Source organism: Lemur catta, chromosome 19, assembly GCF_020740605.2.
Source record: "Lemur catta isolate mLemCat1 chromosome 19, mLemCat1.pri, whole genome shotgun sequence".
NCBI classification, from domain to species: domain Eukaryota; kingdom Metazoa; phylum Chordata; class Mammalia; order Primates; family Lemuridae; genus Lemur; species Lemur catta.
The window spans coordinates 19,291,022-19,312,105 of NC_059146.1; the positions used below are offsets into that span (position 1 = coordinate 19,291,022).

A 21,084-nucleotide genomic window follows, 5' to 3' on the forward strand; every position below is an offset into this window, starting at 1 on the left:
TCACCATGAAACAGAATGTCATGGGCTGAATGTGTCCTTCCAAAATGAGTATGTTGAAGCCCTTACACCCAATGTGATGGTATTAGGAGGTGAGGCCTTTGGGAGGTAACTGAGTTTAGATTAGGCCATGAGGGTGAGACCCTCATGATGGAATTAGTGCCCTTATCAGAAGAGGAAAGAGAGGTCTTCGTGCTCAGGCACCAGTAGGAAAAGGCCATGTGAGCACACAGCAGGATGGAAGCCATCTGCAGGTCAAGAGGGCCCTCACCAAGATCAGAAACTGCCAGCACTTAACTTCTCAGCCTCCAGAACTGTGAGAAATTAAGTCTGTTGTTTAAGTCTCCCACTCTATGGCATTTTGTTATTGCGGCCCCAGCTGACCAAGACACATCACAGATATTGGTCCACCACACATCACCCAAAAATTAAGTCACCCTCCCACACACAATCATTCAAGGCCACACAGTCACATCTAGACTCCAGCTTTGGTGGATCCAATTTCCCTCAGACTTCATAGACTCCATAATGAAACTAAGTCTAGCTGTGAAGATGCTTTCCTTAAGGAATTGCAAATGGCATCTTAGTGTTTGTAACATTTTGTGGTTGATTATTTGAGTTGGATAAAAATGATATTAATATGCTCATTTTAGCTCTGACATACAAAGATCTTGGGACCCTTCACTTCCATACTCCCAACAAGAATCATTCAACAAACTGAAAATCAACCACTTTTCTTAAATCCATCAGAGAACTGAGGACACAAAGGAAACTGCCACCGTGAAATTTAGAGACAGGCAAATACACAAATACATAAAATATCAGCCAATATGAGCTTACCTGAAGCAGAAGCCACTGAAAACATAAATTGGTAGACACTTTTAATTGATAGTTTCGATGAATTGCTGGAGGCGTGGTGTGGACTAATTTGTGAGTTAAAAACTTCCAGGGGCCTCATCTTAGATGGGCACTCTTATTCTCATGAACTATCCAGGAACCCCATAATGTTCTCACAATGAAGAATGGAGGGAAAATCTCCTGTTTGGGGCAGGGGGAAGGAAATAGTAACCAGAGCATTCTCCATAACACATGCCTGCACTCCAGGGAAAACTACTTACTCTAGAGTCTTATTGGACCTGGGGAGAGGCAATTGGTCAGTTCTAGCCCCTCCAGATCCTTCCTGTCTCAGTAAGAGCAGGAGGCAAAAAGGCTAAGAAGCACTCTGAAGATCACAGCCCAAGGACTCAAGGCCCCCACTAGAAACATGAGATTTAATCATAAGATTACAGAATCTTCCCTTCCCCACTACTTCACTACCACACTGAGGGGACTCTGGTGTAAAAGCTTTCTCAGCCACAAGGCAGACTCTATTTAAGAAGGAGCTCCTATGCAAACCCAAAGAGGGAGAAGGAAAAAACAAAAAAAACTAGAAGACACTGAAGTCTCCAGCACCTACAGCTATGGCAAACATTAAACACAGCCCAGCTCCTATCCAGGATAACGTAAAACATCACACCAAAAGCCAATTTCCTTCAGCATATACTATCTAGCACATCATGTCCATCTTTCAACAAAAAATTACAAGTCATTCTAAAGGCTGAGGAAAAAACACAGCCTAAAGAAACAAAGCAAACATCAAAATTAGACTCAGATAGGACAGAGTTTTTGGAATTATTAGACCAGGAGTGTAAAATAACTATAATTAATATGTTAAGGTCCCTAATGGAAAAAGTAGACAACAAGCAAGAACAGATGGGTAATGTAAGGAGAGAGGTGCAAACTATAAGAATCAAAAGGAAATGTAAGAAATTGAAAACACTGTAATGGAAATGAAGATTGCCTTTTAAGGGCTCATCAGTGGAGTGGACATGCTGAGAAATCAATGACTAAGCTTGAAGATATGTTAATAGTAATTTCCCAAACTGAAATACAAAGAGAAAAAATTAGACCAAAATATCCAAAAACTGTCGGACAATTACAAAAAGTGAAATATGTGTATAATCAAAGTACCAGAAGGAAAAGAAAAAGAGAAGGGAGAGGAAATATTTGAGGTAATGATGACTGAGAATTTTCTAAAGTTAATGACACCAAACCACAGATCCAAAAAGCTCAGAGAACACTGAGCAGGATAAATTCCAGCACACACACACACACACACACACACACACACACGTGCGCACGCATATCTAGCCGTATCACATTCTAGCTACAGAAAATCAAAAACAGAGGTAAAATTTTGAAGGACAAAAGAGGGAGGGAAAACACCTTACTCTTACTCAGAGAGGGACAAGGATAAGAATCACATCAGACCACTCATTAGACACCACACAAGCAATTGGTACTGATCAGTTTCGAAAGAAGGAGGAGGGAGGGAGAAAAGAAAGCAGGAGAGAGGGAGAGATGGGGAGAGGGAGAAACCATCAAGCAAGAAGAGAGGAGTAAAATATTGCAAATGTTTAAAGGAGGAAAAAAAAAAGCCACTGACCTAGAATTCTATATCCAGAAAAATTATCTTTCAAAAGTGAAGGAGAAATACATTATTGATCGAATAAAAATGAAAAGGATTTGCCACCAGTACACCTGCCTTACCAAAAAAAAAATGTTAAAATAAGTTCTTTGGAAAGAAAGAAAATGATATAGGTAAGAAATTCAGATATACATGAAGAAAGAAAGAGTATCAGAGAAGGAATAAATTAAGGGGAAGCAAATCTTTGATTATTCTTAATTGATTTAATAGGTAACTGTTCAAAGTAATAATAGCAACAATATATTGATGATTATAGCCTGTAGATAAGTAAAATGGATGAGAACAATATTATAAGGGATGGGAAGGAGAAACTGAGAATACTGTTTGTTACAGGGTACCTGCAATGCCAGTGAATCAATATAGTGTTATTTGAAAGTGGACTTACATTAGTTATAAATACTGCAAACTTTAGAGAACTCAATAAAAGTTAAATAAAAAGTGTAATTGATGTACTAAGAGAGGAAAGAAAATTGAATAATATGAAATTCCCAATTAAAACCAGAGAGGGCAGAAGAGTTGGAAACAAAACAATATTAATTATGTAAACTGATTGTCAATCTGGCAACCTTCCTCTCTTATAGGTTATTATTTGGTTTTATGGGTAGATGTTCATATTATCTGCCAGTAATGGTAGTTATATCTATTTTCTCGCTATCATTAAATCTCGTAATTGCTTTTTTCTCCTTAGAGGATGGCCAGGACCTCTTTGTATTTCTATCTGTAGCACATTGGAGAAAATTGGTCTGACAGACAAAACTGGAAGGGTGCCCAGGAAGACACACCCCGGAATTAGTCTCAGACAACAGAAAAGGAAGCACAAACTTTTGGTGGTCATCTAGTCACATCATAGACATCATTAACACAAATGTGCCCAGGACCTGGGAAAATAACCACAGTATGTGCTTGTGGTCTTGTTGGACCTGCTACACTTATATAAGAATTCCTCCATAAGCCCTCACTCTGCATAAAAGCAAGTCTTTAAAACTCCAGTGGAAATGTTCACACTGATTTTAATGACAGGCATTCAAGAGCACCTAGATCCCTTCCCATAGATGTAAATCAATGTGAGGCTTAAGTGGATGCCATGCCATGGAGTTTTTAAAATTCAAACCTTAATACACTTTCAACCCTGGGTATCAATTATTAAATACATGGAAATATGAGAAATCAGAACATTCTTGGAGTTCTGAGGTTTGTTATGACCTTTTTCCTTTCTTCTCACAGTTAACTACTGCCCTGTAATCAAGCTACTACACGTGCCAAACGTGGTTCCTACAGAAATCAGACACCTTTTCCAAATGCAGTCACTCTCATGAGAAGTCCCAGTACCTAAAGGAGAAGACATAGGGACATTTCTAAAGATGCTTGTGCTTCTTTAATGTCAGAGGAACACGAAAAGGCTGCTGGGAACGTGATTGAGGGAAATGGACATACAGGATCCAATCCATGATGATAAACTCCTGAATTCTTCCAAGTCCTTATATATTATGCAAAGTAATTTCTAACCTTCAAAACATTTCCAAAAATGTTCCCTAGATTTTGATACTATAACTAGTGAAGGACATTAAATATTTATGGGTGAGATTAATGTCCTTCCTAACTTTCTGTATTTCAAGCTACAAATCATATTAAACTCTGATTTTTGTTACCAGCCAAGCAATAGTGGTGAGTATGGGAGAGCAGGGACAATTAAGTTTTCAGTTACAAGGGAAGCACAAGTAAAATTAGTAGGGAGGTTTCTTAAGGGTTGAGAGGGAGATTCAAAGTTTTCTAAGATCCTTAAATCATTCCTGATAGCCTCATCCCAATAACCTGGATTCAAATCTTTCCCAAATTACTTAAGAGAAGTGGCAAGGTTGGGAATTCAGTAGGCATCATAGTTCAGCAATGAACACATCTACTATTGCATTTGGTTTTCAGCAACTGCAGCCCCCTGGTTAGAGGGAACAAGAGATTCTTTCCCAACACAGTCATAAAGGTCCTGATTTCAATTTCTTACTTAAACTCAGAATTTCAAGTAGCCTTGAAATTTCACTCTTAATTATCCAGTTTCATTATAAACAATGATTGCATATACATTTGGAAACAGCATTCCTCATCACCTTCAGTTTTTGGTAGGAGCTATGCAGCCCCTATTGCATGACGGGCTTATGATCCTGCTGTATCACAAATATGCCTTTGTAGCAGAGTAGGATGAGGAATTTCTCTGTCCTCTGATCTATCTCACTTAATGATCAAACCTTAATACTCTGCTTCTCTGTGGCCTGGTAATCATTCTGTAGTATCAGTTTCTGTACTGGCTAACTTTCTTTCGTTGAGAACAAAAGAATGTGATTCTCACTTAAAATTAGAAATCAAATATTAGAAGAATGCCCAGTAGCTTGCAGATTTAAAGAACAGAACAAAACCAGGATGTGAGAAAGCAGGAGTCATTTCAACAGGTCCCAGTGACAGATGGACAAACCTTTAGGTTGCTGCAAAAGGATGACTCAATTCAAGCTATTTCCCATCCAGGAGTTATACTGTATATATGTCATAGCTGGGTACAAGTGTTCCAAACCATTGGAATGAATACTGACTAAAAGGATGCCTCCATCACAGGCACACTGGGTCATAAAGCTGAATACTGGCCCTGCTCCTGTTTCTGTGTCTCCAATCAAAATAGCAAGGAGGAATCCAGTTGGCTTCACTGGAGTGTTGTACGACTAGCAGTTCACCAGAATACAGAAATGAAGAAAAGGAAAGTGCCCACAAAAGGCAAGAAAAGTACAGATTTATATATATGTGTACATATACTGAATGTGTGCATGTGTATGTACATGTATACTCACAGATATATTCAATATTAATTCTGACTATGACTACAAGATCATTTTACACATAAGGTTCTGCAAATCACAGATTTCATTCAATATATTGTGGAAACCTCTCCAGAGGAGCTTAATCACTTTCCACTAACTGCACAGCACAGTATTGAATAACTACAATTTAATCAGTCTGCTTGGCAGGACATGGAATTCCTATTTGTCATGATTAAAACAATTCTACAATAAACATTATTTACATCTTACATCTACCTATTTATTCCAATGGAATAACATTCCTAGATCTGGAACTACTGTGTGAGGAGGAATGCACATTTATAACATTGATAGGCCATGCCATATTGCCATCCAAAAGATAGGAGAAAAATTCACACTAATAAGGAACAAGGACCTGTTTTCCCACACTAATATCAGTACTGGCTGTTACCCAAAATTTAGATTTTAGCCCATCTAAGAGCCAAGAAAATTTGTTTTCATTCATATTCTTCTGATTAACGAGGTTAAGAGCTTCACAAATTTTCTTTATTCATTTGAATTCTTTACGGCAACCTGTCTCTTGGTGTGCACGGCCAGTTTCCCCACTGCTCTGTATGTGTTATAGCCTTCTGATCCTAACTAGTGTATTCTTTCCTATAAGTGGCACACATTTTCTGTCAATTGTCTTTTGTGTTTTTTGTGCCTTTCACCACGCCTTAGTTTTAAATCTTTGAATAGGCCAACTTAGTCTCTTTCTTTATGGCTTCTAGGACTCCACATCCTGCTAGATAAAGGCTTCTTCTTTTCTATGTTTGCTTCTAACTTATTATTTCATAATTGGAAATGTTAAACACATTGTCTCATATTTCTCTATAGGGTACAGATGTGCCTCTAACTTTTTTTGGAGTGGCGGATAGCCAATTGTCAAAAATCTCATTTCCCCAACATTGAAATATCAGTCTTATTATATTCTAAAATCTCATATGCAAAGAATTATATTTCAAAAATTTCCTTGCTATTCTTGCCTAATTATGCTTCCTTATGTTGTTTTAAATCAAACTCAAAGTAAACATATCTTACTGAGACTCTGGAATTACAGTCTACAAACATTTTAATAGTATTGAGTATTTCATCTAGAAATTTTCTCATTTCTTCTTTTATTGACATTTTTTGTTTTTCAATATAGTTTAATAATTTCCTTTCACTATTCATACATTGCTTTATAGTTTCTTTTCTTGTTTTTGATGTGAGAGTTGTATTACCCTCATAAATTTAGAACATTTTGTATATTTTCCTCTATTCTAGAGCAGGGATTGGCACACTTTCTGTTAATGAACAGTAAATATTTGAAGCTTTGCAAGCCACACTGTCTCTGCTGTGAAAACTCAGCTCTGTAGAGGTTGTCTAAAGCAGCCACGGGCAATAGGTAAACAAATGAGCATGGCTGTGGTTCAGAAAAACTCTACTTACAAAAACAAGTAGCAGACAGGATTTGGCCCATGCAATGTTGTTTGTTGACCTCTGCTCTACAACAGGGATCAGCAAACTTTTTCTGCCGAGGGTTGGACAGAAGATATCTTGAGCTGCAGGCCATATGGTCTCTGCCACTGCTCAACTTTGCTGCTGTAGCCTGGATGCAGCCACAGACAATATGCAAATAAGTGGGTGTGGCTTCATGCCAATAAAACTTTACTGACACCAACATTTTAATTTCGTATAATTTTCAAGTTGATAATATTCTTTTTACTCTTGTCAACCATTTAAATTTTTTTTTTTTTAATTTTAGACCATGCATGGACCATATAAAACCAGCCAGTGAGACTGTGGCTATGAGTCATGGTTTGCTGACCCTAACCTGAGATCAGTTTACCACAGAGTTAATGGTTCCTTGAAAGTTTAATAGAATTCATTCACAAGCCAAGTGACTTTAAATAGCCAAATCTTACCAAGTTCTAACTCTTGAGTCACATGTCAGTTTTAACTTTATGCATAGAAATCTCGCACCATTGTGATTTTTTAATTCGTTTATTCCAGGTGGCCTATTCACTCATGTTCTAGACTTTCTAAGGCTGCTATCAGATACATAGTAAAGTTTAATTTTCTCACCAAAAAGGTCATAGCACCTTACAACCAGGTAGATCACACGGAAAGCCACAATACTACCTTGGCATTATGGAATTAAGTTCTAAATCAACATAGGCAAAACCTCACCCATTCCCTGAAGAACTCCTGTTCCTGATCTAAACTCTCGTCTCTTCTGAACTCATTGTTCTGCATCACTTTTATCAGAGCTGACTATGATAACTTTTCAGTGTTTAAAAACAATGTTTTTAAGAGAGCTGGGTTTACTGAATGCTTAATATGGACCAAGCACTGTGCTGAGCACACCTTAAGCATTAGCTAATTTAAAGAAACTACAAGTTTTACATGAGGAGTGAATAAATTACATTTACACTTTAAAAGTCAACCTGACTGTGATGTGAAGAACAAACTAGTAAATGATGAAAAGAAAACAAAACAAATGGCAGGGAGAGGGACCATTAAACTATTGGAGTAGCTGAGTGGAAATGACACCTTGAGACTATAGTGATGGGAGGGAGGATGGATTCCAGAGAAATTTGGGAAATAGATCCACAGGATTTGACGTGGAAGGTAAAGAGGGGCGTGTTGACGACTCCCCAGTGTGAATTCGCTGATGATGAGCTAAGTGCACAGTCTGCCTGAAAACTTTTCTGCTTTTCTTATAGTTATAGGATCTCTCTCCAGTATGAACTCTCTTATGTTGATTAAGGTGTCCAATTTGGATGAAGGTTTTCCTACATTCCTTACATTCATATGGTTTCTTTCCAGAATGAATTCTCTGGTGCACACTAAGGGACTGACGGTGACTAAAGGCTTTGCCACATGCACTACATTCATAAGGCTTCTCTCCAGTATGACTTCTGCGATGACAAATAAGGGATGATTTTGTCTTGAATGCCTTCCCACACTCAATACATTCATAAGGCCTTTGGCCAGTGTGAAGTCTCTGATGTTGAGTACAGGATGAGTTATCACCAAAGGCCTTCCCACATTCCATACATTTATAGGGTTTCTCTCCAGTGTGAACTCTCTGATGTTGAATAAGGTGTGTGGTCTGACTGAAGGCTTTACCACATTCCTTACACTCATACGGTTTCTCTCCTGTATGAGTTTTTTGATGCTGTGCAAGGTGAGCCTTCTGGGTGAATGCTTTACTACAAACCTTACATTCATAGGGCTTCTCTCCAGTATGAATTCTCTGATGAGTGGCAAGCTGGGAGCTGATGCTGAAAGATTTCCCACATTCCCCACATTCAAAGGGTTTCTCCCCAGTATGAATCCTTAAATGACTAGCAAGGTGTATATTCTGTCTGAAGGCTTTCCCACATTCTTTACATTTAAAAGGCTTTTCTCCAGAATGTACTCTTTGATGTTGAGTGAGTGATGCATGATGGCTGAAGGCTTTTCTGCAAACATCACATTCGTACGGTTTTTCTCCAGTGTGAATCCTTTGATGTACAGTAAGGGATGAGCCATACCTAAAGGATTTGTGACACACATCACATTTGTAAGGTTTCTCTCCGGTGTGAATTCTCCTATGTTGATTAAGCCCTATGTGGTCACTGAACGCTTTCCCACAATCGATGCAATCAAAGGGTTTCTCCCCAGTGTGATAGTATCTCCAGTGACGAATGAGGGATGTGTTCTGTATGAAAGCCTTCCCACATTCAATGCACTCATAGGGCTTCTTGCCAGTGTGACATCTCTGATGTCGTGCAAAGGATGAACCATCACTAAAGGCTTTTCCACATTCATTACATTTATAAGGTTTCTCTCCAGTGTGAATTCTTTGATGAACTGTAAGGGATGAGCTCTGGGTAAAAGTTTTCTTACATTCATTACATCTGAAAAGTTTTTTTCCTGCATAGATGCCTGTTTGTTTTATTATAACTGAATTTTTTGGGAAACTTTTAACTGAATCATGATTATGAACTCTTTCTTCTGACTCTTCCAAATAGAACCATCTTCCAGATTTGTTATACATACGCTGTCTTTCCTTAGAGAGGGTTTTGTTATGAGTACTTGGCTCTTGCCTGAATTGTATCTCTTGACCTACAAGCTTCCTTTCAAACACATGCTCAGAATCCCAATTTTCTCTGAAAGTGGAACACTCAAGTTTAGCATTTGAGGTTCTGCCTGCTACCCCATCAGCATATGAATCCTGCTTTGGAAATAATTCCTGCGTCTCACATATAGATTGCTGGCCTGAAAAATATCAAGAAAACAGATTTTCATTTATCATGTGTTAGAAAAAAGGAATATGCTAAAAGGAGATTGTTGAACTAATTCACTAATTGGTTAATTAAACAACATAAGTTTCACAGCTCTAAAAGGTATTACATTTAAACAAGCAGTGTATAGTGTATGTAAGAAGACCTCCGATTGAATTCACTACAGGAACCTAGGAGAGGTAAGTAGAAAAAAATTAAATATATGAAGAATCAGTTACATCAGAAGAGTAATGAATTGACAGACTATGACATTCACTGTCTTTATCTCTCTCCTACTCCCTGTCTGTCCTGCTTTGGATGCCAGAGCAGTCACCATTAAATGCTATCATCATATGACAGGAGCTGTTCAAAGGAACATACCAAAGCACAAAAAAGACACTGTATTCTTTGACATTCATTAGGATTACCTGAAAGTCCAATTATTACTCTACAACTGGAAAATTGTGTTTCTATTAAGCATATTTGATGCATCTGAACAACAGCTACATTGTCAATGGATTACTGAAGCTCAGTATTCACATAAAATCATTTTCACACTTTCTTGGTTACCCCACAAGTATGAAAAATCTGGCTATTTCAAACTGGGGCCATGTAATTTCTCTTTTATGGCAATAAACTTTTTCTGGCTTTATTGAGGTATAATTGACAAGTAAAAATTGAACATATTTAAGGTGTAAAACAGGATGTTTTGATATACATATACATGGTGAAATGATTATCAAAATCAAGCTAATTATCATAGCCATCACTTCACATAGTTACCAGTTTTGTGTGCAGTGATACTTATGATCTACTCTTAGCAAATTTCAAGTATACATTATTATTAACTATAGTCACTACGCTGTATATTAGGTCCCTAGAACTTACTCATCTTATAAATGAAAGTTTGTACCCTTTGACCAACAACTCCCCATCTCTACCAGCCTCCAATCCCTGGTAATCAATATTCTATTCTGTTTCTGAGCTTGACTTTTTTACATTCCACATATAAGTGCCATCAATAATAAGATGGGGTTTCACCATTGCCCATGCTGGAAAATGGTAAATTTTATGTATACTTTTCCACAATAAAAATATATAAATTAAAAAAAAAACCACACAGCAAAAGATAGAGAATAAAGAGAAAGGTAAGGAAGAATGAGAAGGAAAGGAAGGAGGGGGATAAAGGAGAAAGAATTAAATAAGTAACAGAAACAAATATGTTATGTGGTTCAAATGAGAATGACACATCTATTTATAAAAAGAAAAAGCTAGGAGTGAAACAAATAAAAATAAATGCTTCTATAAATGAAGATAATGCCCAATTTAAACTACAATGTAGCAAGAACCACCATATGCAAACTTATAGACCACACAAAACTGGGGAAAATTTTATCAAACTTATAAAAAAAGGATTCATATCAGTACTATATAAATACCAGGTATATGACCCAATACAAACGTGGGTAATGAGTATAAACACCATTAACAGAACATGAACTCTAAATGGATTTAAATGCATATATTCTCACCATCGCAAGTAGTCAGGGAAATGCAAATTAAATGAAACATGAATTTTCACTCAACAGCTTGGTAAAAATAAAGAAAAATACAAAATGCCCATGTTGCCAAACACCGTATGTCCTCACTAGTAAGTGGGAACTAATAGATGGGCAACTCAGGCACAACGCAATATAAAGGACACGAGAAACCCAGGGAGGACGGCATGAGGGAAGGTGTGAGATAAAAACTTACCTGTTGAGTACAATGAATACTACTCTCGGGATGGGCACACCAAAAGCCCTGACTTAAGCATTATACAAGGTATCCATGTAATAAAAACACTTGTACCCTCTTAATATTTTGAAATAAAAAACCCAAAATATCCATATTGGTAATGATGTCTTATAACAGTATTTTCATAGATTCTTCACCAACGGTATATAAAATATCCATGATACTTTAAATAGATTATGGTATATCCATATATTTTAATACTAGATAGCCATTAAAAATGAAGTAGATGTATGTGTATCAAACTTCTAAGGACACAGAAGGAGAAATCATATCAGAAATAATATATTAATTAGACTATATGAAAGTTTTAAAAAAATTTATATATCATAATTTTAAAAGACCTAATTAAAATATTCTAATTACCATATGTGAGAAATAGTTTCAGATAATGCATCAAAGAATTAGTATGTTTATTATCTATGTAGAAATCACGAGACTGTTAAGAAAAACATTTCACATACAGAGAAATGGGTACAAAGGAAGGATATTTTACAAAAAGACAAAGAGAAAAACCAAATTTAGGGGAAAGTAGTCAACCCCTTTCATAACAAAAAAATAATTTTAGGCTATATTCTTTCAACAAATTACGATCATGTAAATACCCCATGCTTTGAGGATCCAATTAAACTCGTACATCTAGTCATTGCTAGACTCACTGAAAACAAATAACATTTTCAGAGCCTAGCAGATGCTCATATCTAGGGATACAGCAATCCCCAAAATCTATAGTTTTCACTTACATAGAGAAACCTATTGGAAGTATATCTTTAATACCAAGAAATGTGAAGAAACCTAACAGTAATGGCATATGCAACACAGAATGCATATGGAAAACACCCGTGTGTGTGACTGAATATACACTATAATTTCTATTTTGTGAAAAATGTGTTTACCGTGATTTGAAGGGATCTGAAGTTTTCACAACATGTTAATATGTTGTGATAATGGGTCATGGTTTTCTATTATTTTTCCAAACAGGTAAGAAAATTACATGTTCTACAAACCATTATTGTTGAAGGAAATTTCTTTTCCTTCCCTTGTGTATCAAGAGAAAAAGACCCTCTACTTCCATCTTCTTGCAATATGACATCTACCCACCCTGTCCTGTAGAAACATAGGAGCCACTGGGAGTAACATCTCCTTTGTCTTTGTAATGCCCTGTTTGAAATTCTTGCACATTCTATCCTATGCATGTTACCCATAAACATGTCTTATTCTCTCCATTACAGAAATTCTGTGATGGTTTATATACATGTATAACTTTCCCTGTCTCCAATCACCTGCTGATAACCAAGCAGAGTGGCTCAGTCACATAACTTTCAATTCATGGTTCTTACAGGAACACATGCCTGATGACACGAATGGGCCACTTAACCAGAGAAGAGAAAACCCTTGGAAGTCAGCTCAAAAGTACACTGGAGTCAGGAAAAGGTCACCTAAGGAACTGAGAGGCTGATACACGTCAGTGGCCAAGGAAAGAGGGAACACTCCAAGGAAATGGGAGTTACTGGAGAGAAGGGGGGAAAGGAGGAAGAGAGAAGCATTTTGAAATCCCAGGGCTTGATATTCTCTCCAGACCCAGAGTGCTTGGCAAAGTTTTCTATGGTACATTAGTGAGGATTCAGCCTCTTTGATAAAAGCTGAACTGTCCCTTGCAGTGGCTCTTCCACGCCAGGCTCTCCCACACTCACCTGAGAACAGGCCTCCTGTCAGTGCTCGTTTCACCATCCAGGGCTCCTTTGCTTGCTCCAGCAAAGACACCAAGTCTGGCTTGGAAACACAATGCCCTGCATAAGTGAAGAGAGGGGGCTCAGTCACACTCTTGGCATTCTGTTGATAGAACAGTGTTACTGTAGGAAGAAATATAAAGATGAGTAGGTTTTGAAAGGCATCAGAGATGATGCTCCAAGCACAAGAAAGACGCCAACTTTCAACTCTACAAATGCCAAACTCTTATTTTAGGAATCAGGAGCAAAAATTCAGGCCAGCACTTCAGAACACCCCTCCCCTCCACCCATAATTCAAAACTGAAGTATGAAAATGGGGGCTTCCGAAAACAGATTCAGATTTGGGAGAGGAACATCCTTACCTACTGAACCCGGGTCACCATGGTTCTCCCATATCACATTCTTACAGAAACTCTTCTGAGCTGGGTCTAGTTGCTGGGAGAGGTCGACGGCCATGTTAGTGACATGCATCAAGCCCTGGAATGGTACATGGAAGTTTTTGATCAAACCATGCCCGTGAAACCACCTAGCCCTCGGGGGGGCGGGCTGTGTCCACACACTGTGAAAAATGCACTCTGTACCAAGAAGTGTGACTTAGGATCTGAGTAAACCAGATCACATAATGAATGGGCCCAATTATATCACATATGTTTGGGGGGAAAAAAAGAGAAAAATAGGAGAAATTGTTTCTGCTGTGGAGAATTTGTAACTCTGCAGAGGAGGATGAACGTATACACAGTATGAATTTTTTAACAGTGACTAAAGGCTTTCCCACATCCAATATGCATTATTCAATGAGTCCACCGGCTTTTTCTCTTGTATGAAATCTCTGATGAAAAGGAAGAGTTGACATCCCACTCAAAGTTTTCTCACATTCATCACAAGTCAAACATTCCTGACGTAAATGAATATTTTTGTAATTCATTACAACTCAATTTTCCCTCCACTTTTTTCTCATGTGTATCAAGATAACTACCCTTTGTTCTGTCTGTAAGAAGTATTCTATTCAAATGAAAACTTCTCCCACAGTTATTGTGGTTGTCTCTTTCCCCAAGGTTTCTTTATGAAAGATATTAATATTTTCTCTTGCCTGAGGTTCATCTCCTGACTTACCGGCTGTGTCTCAAACAGAGCATCATAACCCCAGTCTTCCCCTAATATAGAGTACTCCAGACTATAGTTCGTGAATCTCTCTGTAATCACTGCCTGGGATAACTTCTCTTCACAGAAATCCTTCTTTAGAGGTAACTCCTCGGTCTCCCGCACAGCATTCAAGTCTGAAAGATATTAAGAAAGCAAGTATCTCTTTTATTATGTGCTAGTATGAAGGAAAATTCCAAAATGTAACCAAATGAAATAAAACCCTCAAAAAAGCATATCATTTTGAAAACTTTTTTACATGACCAGGAATATTCAGTCAACCTTACCTTCTTTAATCTGTGTAGATACAGTCCTAAAGCATACAATAAAAGCTTTCCCATCTAAATACTGAACAAGCAGTGTATATTAATACCATATTTTTAGCAGAAGAGTGGAAAAAAGAAGTTAAAAATCAAGAGGTGAGAGAGCTCACAAAGGCTTAAATCTAAAATAAGATGTTGCTAATATTAATATAAACACAGAAGAAGTGGTGGCTACCAAGAAAACTGCTATCTGATCCTTATTTCAGCTTTATTAAGTAAACTCCCTTTGACTCTTTCTACATTTTACTCATCTAGCAAAAATTTCATCTCTATTTCTATATGCCTCCTTTCCTATTATGATGCTAACTAGTAAAAGTCCAGATCCTGGCCTTAAAAATGCCCATCTTCATAATTAACTAGAGTCACAACAAGAGATGAATGATATACAGGAGGGAAAAACAGTTCTAGCTCATAAAACTAGTTCCAAGAATGTGATTTACTATAATGTTAAACTGAAAACATTCACAAGATGCCATTCTGGTTCTCCTGTGTGATGCCATGACCCACGGGAGTCATAATTTATAACTGGGAACAACCTGTCCAGTTCTGTCAGTATGAACTTTTCTTGTGAAGTGTGATGTGAACAAAGAAATTTTATAAGATTCTCAATTCTTTAGAAATTGTTAACCATTTCCTATTATAAGATCTCTGAAAGAAATCTGTAATTCTGATTCCCTATCTTACCTGATAATTTGCTTTTTCAGAAATAATGCTGTAGTTGAAATCTCTGTATTCCCAGTGTAAATATCGCTGTAATATCTGTAAGCATATTCCATCAAATTCGAATCCGTGTTCATTTCTTCTGAGAGCCAATAACATGACTGTATGCTGCCTGTCTGCACTAGACATCCACTTGACCCAAATCTGTTACAGCCCAACCCAAACTCATCTCCTAACCTACCAATCTCTTCCTTCTAATGTTTATATTCAAGGCTCTAGTCTCATTCCATTTTTCCCTGGTTTAAAACTGGAATGATTTTTCTTCTTCCTTATGTCCCTGTTGACACTTGTCATACATAGAACAGTTTCTACTTCCTTTAAGCTGAGTGTAGATCTGTCCCAACCCCCCATAAGAGGGTTTATTCTTCAATGGCTGACGCTTACCTCACCAACCAGCACCTGGCAGCCTTACTCAGAGCCCAAACTCTGTCCTCATCAGTTAAAAGAATAAGTCCGTAAATAAAAGAGTCATTTAATCAAAGACAAATGAGACAGTAAAAACTACATCAGAGGCCGGGTGCGGTGGCTCACGTCTGTAATCCTAGCACTCTAGGAGGCCGAGGCGGGTGGATTGCTCAAGGTCAGGAGTTTGAGACCAGCCTGAGCAAGAGTGAGACCCCGTCTCTACTAAAAATAGAAAGAAATTATCTGGACAACTAAAATATATATAGAAAAAAAAATTAGCCAGGCATAGTGGCACATGCTTGTAGTCCCAGCTACTCGGGAGGCTGAGGCAGTAGGATCCCTTAAGCCCAGGAGTTTGAGGTTGCTGTGAGCTAGGCTGACGCCACGGCACTCACTCTAGCCTGGCAACAGAGCAAGACTCCATCTCAAAAAAAAAAAAAAAAAAAAAAACTACATCAGAATCAGCCAAAGATTTATTTAAACAACTGAGATGATTCTGTAGGTCTGGAAGGGGAGGAGGGGCGTGGAAAGAAGGGGTCCAGAGCAGAGGAAAATAAGTCATCTTTAGAGGGGGGGAGCAAAGCTGGAGAAAAGAGATGGGGGAGAAGAGAAATGTGGGGAGCCCATGCTAAAGCAGCCTTGGTTTTCCCTCTGGCCAGAGGCTTGGGAAGAGGCCTAGGAAGAGCCTGCTGAAGATGGTGTCTGAGGAGCTGAGCTGTGCCCAGCAGCGTCACCCTACCTGGTTCTCCCACACTCACCTGGGCACCGACCTCTTGTCATCTTTCTCTTCGCTGTCCAGGGCTCTTTTCCTTGTTCCAATGAGGAGATCACAGCGGGCTTCGAAACACAAAGTCCTAGACACATGGGAGGAAACAGCACAGAGTCATGCTGAGGGGCCGTGCAGACTCCAGATGCAGTCCCCGTGGCTTGAGGGAGGACGGCAGAACACAGCTCGGTAACCAAGGAAGGAACATCTCAGTCATGGCAGTGGGCAGGGAGGGAGGTAGGAGAAGGGGCAGGGAATGCCCTTACCCAGCGACACCAGGTTCCTGTAGTTCTCCAGCATCACCCTCCTGTACAGGTTCCTTTGCATGGGGTTCAGCCACTCCCACTCCTCTTGGGAGAAATCTACGGCCACATCCCCAAATGTCACCAGGCCCTGAAATGACATAACCACGCTCCTGTTCAACCAGTGCTCATGCCCCACATGACTGGGGGTTGTTATAAAAGGAACTGTGTCTCCCCAAATTCCTACATTGGAGGCCTAACCCCTAGCACTTCTGAATGTGACTGTATTTGGAGATGGGGCCTTTAAAGAGGTAATTAAAGTTAAATGAAGTCATAGGGTGAGACCTAATCCAATCTGACTGCTGTCCTTACAAGCAGCAGCAGCAGTGCCAGGGACGCACACACACAGGGAAAAGGCCACAGACACCGGGAGAAGGAGGCCGTCTGCAAGCCAAGGAGAAACCAAACCCTCCAGACACCTTGATTTCAGACTTCCACCCTCCACAGCCTTGGGAAAAGAGATTTCTGTTGTTTCTGCCCTTTAAGATACCCAGTCTGTGATATTTTGTTATAGCCCTAGTGAACTAACACAGGGGTCTAAGGTTACCTTGTCTTCATTTTGTGTTGCAGACTATATATTCAGTGATTTGGAGATCTAGATAGTTATTGGACAGCTAGCCTCAATCTTTCATAAACTCCAGAGAAAAGAGAAAAATACGGAGTCAGCCCCTGCCTTTGGAGAACTTGCAGTTTTGTGGGGGTGAAAGTAGGTACATACACAAAAAATATTTGACATCAATTCAAAACAATACATAATGAAGGCTAAATTGTTCTCTGCACAGTAGGTACTATTCAACATGGGGACATTCGACATTCGAGTGGCCTAGAACAGCACAAGAATTGGAAAATAAGCTTGGAGATGAATCTCGAAAGATCAACACAACAAAGCCCAACACTGGGTCCTAAGGATTCCTATTTTTACTTTGAGCCTTCACTAAATGTCCATTAAAAATAAATAAATAAATATTAAAAACCTAACAATATTTTTTTCTGAAATAAAAATGAGTGTGTGACAAGAAAAACACAATAATGCTTTTAATGAATGAAATGCTTCTAAGAACCAAGGTGCCACCTCAGACAGGTTGGGACGCGTCAGGAGGCAGCGTCATGAGCACCAGCAGCACTTTCCTGCCCCACTGCCAAGGGGATGCCATGCAGCCGCTGCCCACAAATTTTTATGATTTCGGCATACAGTTCTGATACATTCCAATGTATTTTAAACATTTATTCAATTCACATGCTAATCCCAGGAACCTGCTGTGGCTAACAGAAAGCAGATTTAAGTGACTGGCAGCAGCAGGATTTTCAAAGTATTAATGTAAACTCAAATCAATAAGCAAAAAGTCAGACTACCCCAAAGGCTGAACTCAGACCATGGCACTCATCAGCTCTGAAACCTCCATTGGTGACTTAACCCCTCTGTGCCTCAGTTCCCCAGTTGTAAAATAGAAAACTCAACAATACCAACCTTGTAGATTATGACTTGGATTAAACGAGGCAACATGTACGCAGCACGTAGAATGTGCAAGGCAGGATGTGAGTGTCACTGGTTCCAGTCCTAACTGCATGCTCCTTGGTTGATAAGTCTTGCACTTTTTTTTCAGATATTCAAATATTTTTCAAATATTCTTTCCCAAATGAAACAAATTATGATATCTTTAAAAAACCTTTATAACTCTGTTGATACAAGTGGATATGGTGTCCATTTTTCTAGCATTTGCTACAACTTTGTCATTGTTAAGCAAACTAGAATTTGGTGACTCCTAAAGAGAAGAAAATAAGCTCAAATATTTTCTTCTACTTGGCAACCTTTTCTTTTTGGTTTTGATTTTTTTTCTTAATAAGAAATGTCCCTTCTCTACCTCTCTAATCTCATATTGTAGAGGGGCCCAACATTAACAATATGCACGTATCCTTCTGAGACATTTTCTGTTTACACAGATAGCTCTTTAGGTACAGAATCAACGACTTTCGTTTGCAAATGTCTTTTACTGTAAATAATAGCAACAATAATAGATGACAGCACTTACAACACTCTAGAAACAATTCCATACTCTTAAATATTAGCTTATTCAATCCTCACAACAACCAGAATGGTCAGAACTATTACTATTCTTATTTTACCCATGAGGAAATACTGAGCTGTAATTTGCCCAAGATCAGTCAACTGCGGAGCCAGGATTTCAACTTGACAGTCTGACTCCATAGTCCACACTCTTAACTTCTATATCAGAGGTCAGAAAAGTTACTCTGTAAAGGACCAGAGAGCAAATATTTTAGGCTTTGTGCACCATATGCCTCTGCCACAACTAGCCAACCCGGCCACTGTGGCACAAAAGCAGTTGTAGACAATATATAAATGAACTAGTATGTTGTGCTGCAATGAAACTATTTATGGACACCAAAATTTGAATTTCATTTAATTTTCACATGTCTTAAAACACTGTTATTTTTATTTCTTATTTTTTTCTACCACTGAAAAATGTAAAACTCCCATGTAGCTCATGGGCCAAAGAGAAGTGGTGGGCTGGGTCTGGACCACATGCTGTTTTCGCCAAGTTCTGAACCACATCACATACTTTGTTTTTAATGTACACCATCTAAGGGTCTTGCCTGTAAATTTCTAAAGTTATCATGATGACACAAGGATGATGCCAGCTAATACTATTAAGTCCTTGCTATGTGCCAGGTACCTTGCATTTGGTAACATGAAGATCACCAGTACCCACTGAGGAGCAGTTTGGGCAGAACAGTTGGAAACTGGTTCATATATTTATGAGCCAGCTATCATGTTTATGAGACATGGCCTACAGAAACAAAACTATTTACTAGCATTTTTAGAAGCCACAAAATCAAGTGGGAAAAAGAAAGCCTTTCACATTGCACCTCCTCTCCCTAAAATGCTGTTCTTCCGTACTGTGCCTACTACATGGCTTCTTTACCTTCAGCGTGGCTCAGAAATCACCTCCTTGGAAATACACCCTCCCCTTCCTCCACAGGAGGCTGGAAGCCAGGCGCTCCCTCCAGTCCACCCTCCTGGTACTTGCCCTGCATTCTAGAATCTTGCTTGCTTCCTTGGCCTTCGATTGTGAGCGCCTTGACAGCAGGGGGCGGGGCTTAGCCATACGTTTCTCCAGCGGCTGGCACAAAGTGGGCCCCAAACCAACCAGGTACAACACGACGGTCCCCCAGGAGTACATTTCCGCTTCGTTAGAGTCCCTCTGAGAAAAGCGGCACAAGGGAGGGGCTGAATCATCCTCATCCATCAAGAACGAACACTGACTGGGATGAAGAGAAAGCAGGGGGGGGAGCCCTGGGGGTTTAAACCTATCCCTGTAGCTAACCACTCACCAGAATGTGAGAAAATGGAACCAACGCCCAGAACAGGTCTCTTAAACTGAAAACTTTTCAGAGAAAATAACCTCATTAAGCCACAAAAAGCAAGGCTGCATTTCAGAGAGGAAAGAGGAAATGCCAACTCACCTGTGACATGGCTTTAAGGTCAACTCCTGTCCCGCCAGTCTCCTGCTTGTGGCTTCTCTCCTGGAGAAGGGCAGTGTCCCTGCAAGGCAGAGCTGCAGACGGAGAAAGGAGTAGCTAAACACCAGGTCTACACCATGCCCCCAAATCACCAACCTAGAAACGCCCCTTCCTGCAAGAGCAAGGCGGGACCATTTTTAAAGGGGCAGGTAGGATCTGTCTGTCATTACCCTTGCTAGGGGCTGCCACAACGTTGGGGGTAGGGGGATCTCTTCTCTCTAGGAGCCTGAAAACAGGGAGGTGTCTGGTTAGAGTGACCCTGAGCCAAAGTTCCTCCTACCGCTGTTTGATGCTGACTCAGATGAGCTTCCGAATCTCTGGATTCCCCCCGATCCACCAGCCTCGGAGACCAGGGACACCGTCCTCCAGCACCTGGTCCCCGGGAGCCCAACCCCTCCAAGATCTCCCCCCGAGGAGATGAATTCGTCACTGTCCACCTGGCCAGGCCCGACACCTGTCAGCCTCACCTCTACGCCCAGGCCCCGTGGTCACAGCTCCTCGCCGGCCCTTGGATGTGAGGCCATTCCCTGAACGCGGCCTTCCCCGGGCAGGGCGGGCGAAGGCGGCTGCCGTCCCCGCAGTCGGGCCTCGGTCCGCCCTAGGCTTTGTTCGGGGACCACCTCGCCCCGGGAGGGACCCCGGCCTACGGGCACCCGCTCTCACCGCCCCTCGCATGTCACCCGAGACGCGCACGCAAGCCCCGGGGCCGCGCGGCGCCCTCCGGGACGGCCGCTCGCAGACACACGC

The 21,084-nt window shown here is 39.9% G+C and overlaps 1 protein-coding gene across 3 annotated transcripts; it reads right to left on the minus strand.

Annotated features, from left to right (window-relative positions):
• Positions 1–7,331: 7,331 nt before the first annotated feature.
• Positions 7,332–21,084, minus strand: ZFP28 (ZFP28 zinc finger protein). 3 transcript variants are annotated; one of them, XM_045532540.1, is made up of 8 exons: positions 20,805–21,084; positions 20,281–20,372; positions 16,762–16,888; positions 16,488–16,583; positions 14,255–14,418; positions 13,504–13,618; positions 13,106–13,201; positions 7,332–9,612 (listed from the first exon to the last, which is right to left on the minus strand). In XM_045532540.1, the coding sequence occupies exons 1-8, from the start codon at positions 21,010–21,012 to the stop codon at positions 7,907–7,909; spliced, it is 2,604 nt and encodes an 867-aa protein (XP_045388496.1). In that variant the 5' UTR covers positions 21,013–21,084; the 3' UTR covers positions 7,332–7,906. The 3 variants fall into 3 exon arrangements, with proteins under 3 accessions (XP_045388496.1, XP_045388494.1, XP_045388493.1); XM_045532538.1 differs by lacking the exons at positions 20,281–20,372; positions 20,805–21,084 and adding an exon at positions 18,266–18,695 and having other exon boundaries at positions 16,500–16,583; XM_045532537.1 differs by lacking the exons at positions 20,281–20,372; positions 20,805–21,084 and adding an exon at positions 18,266–18,695.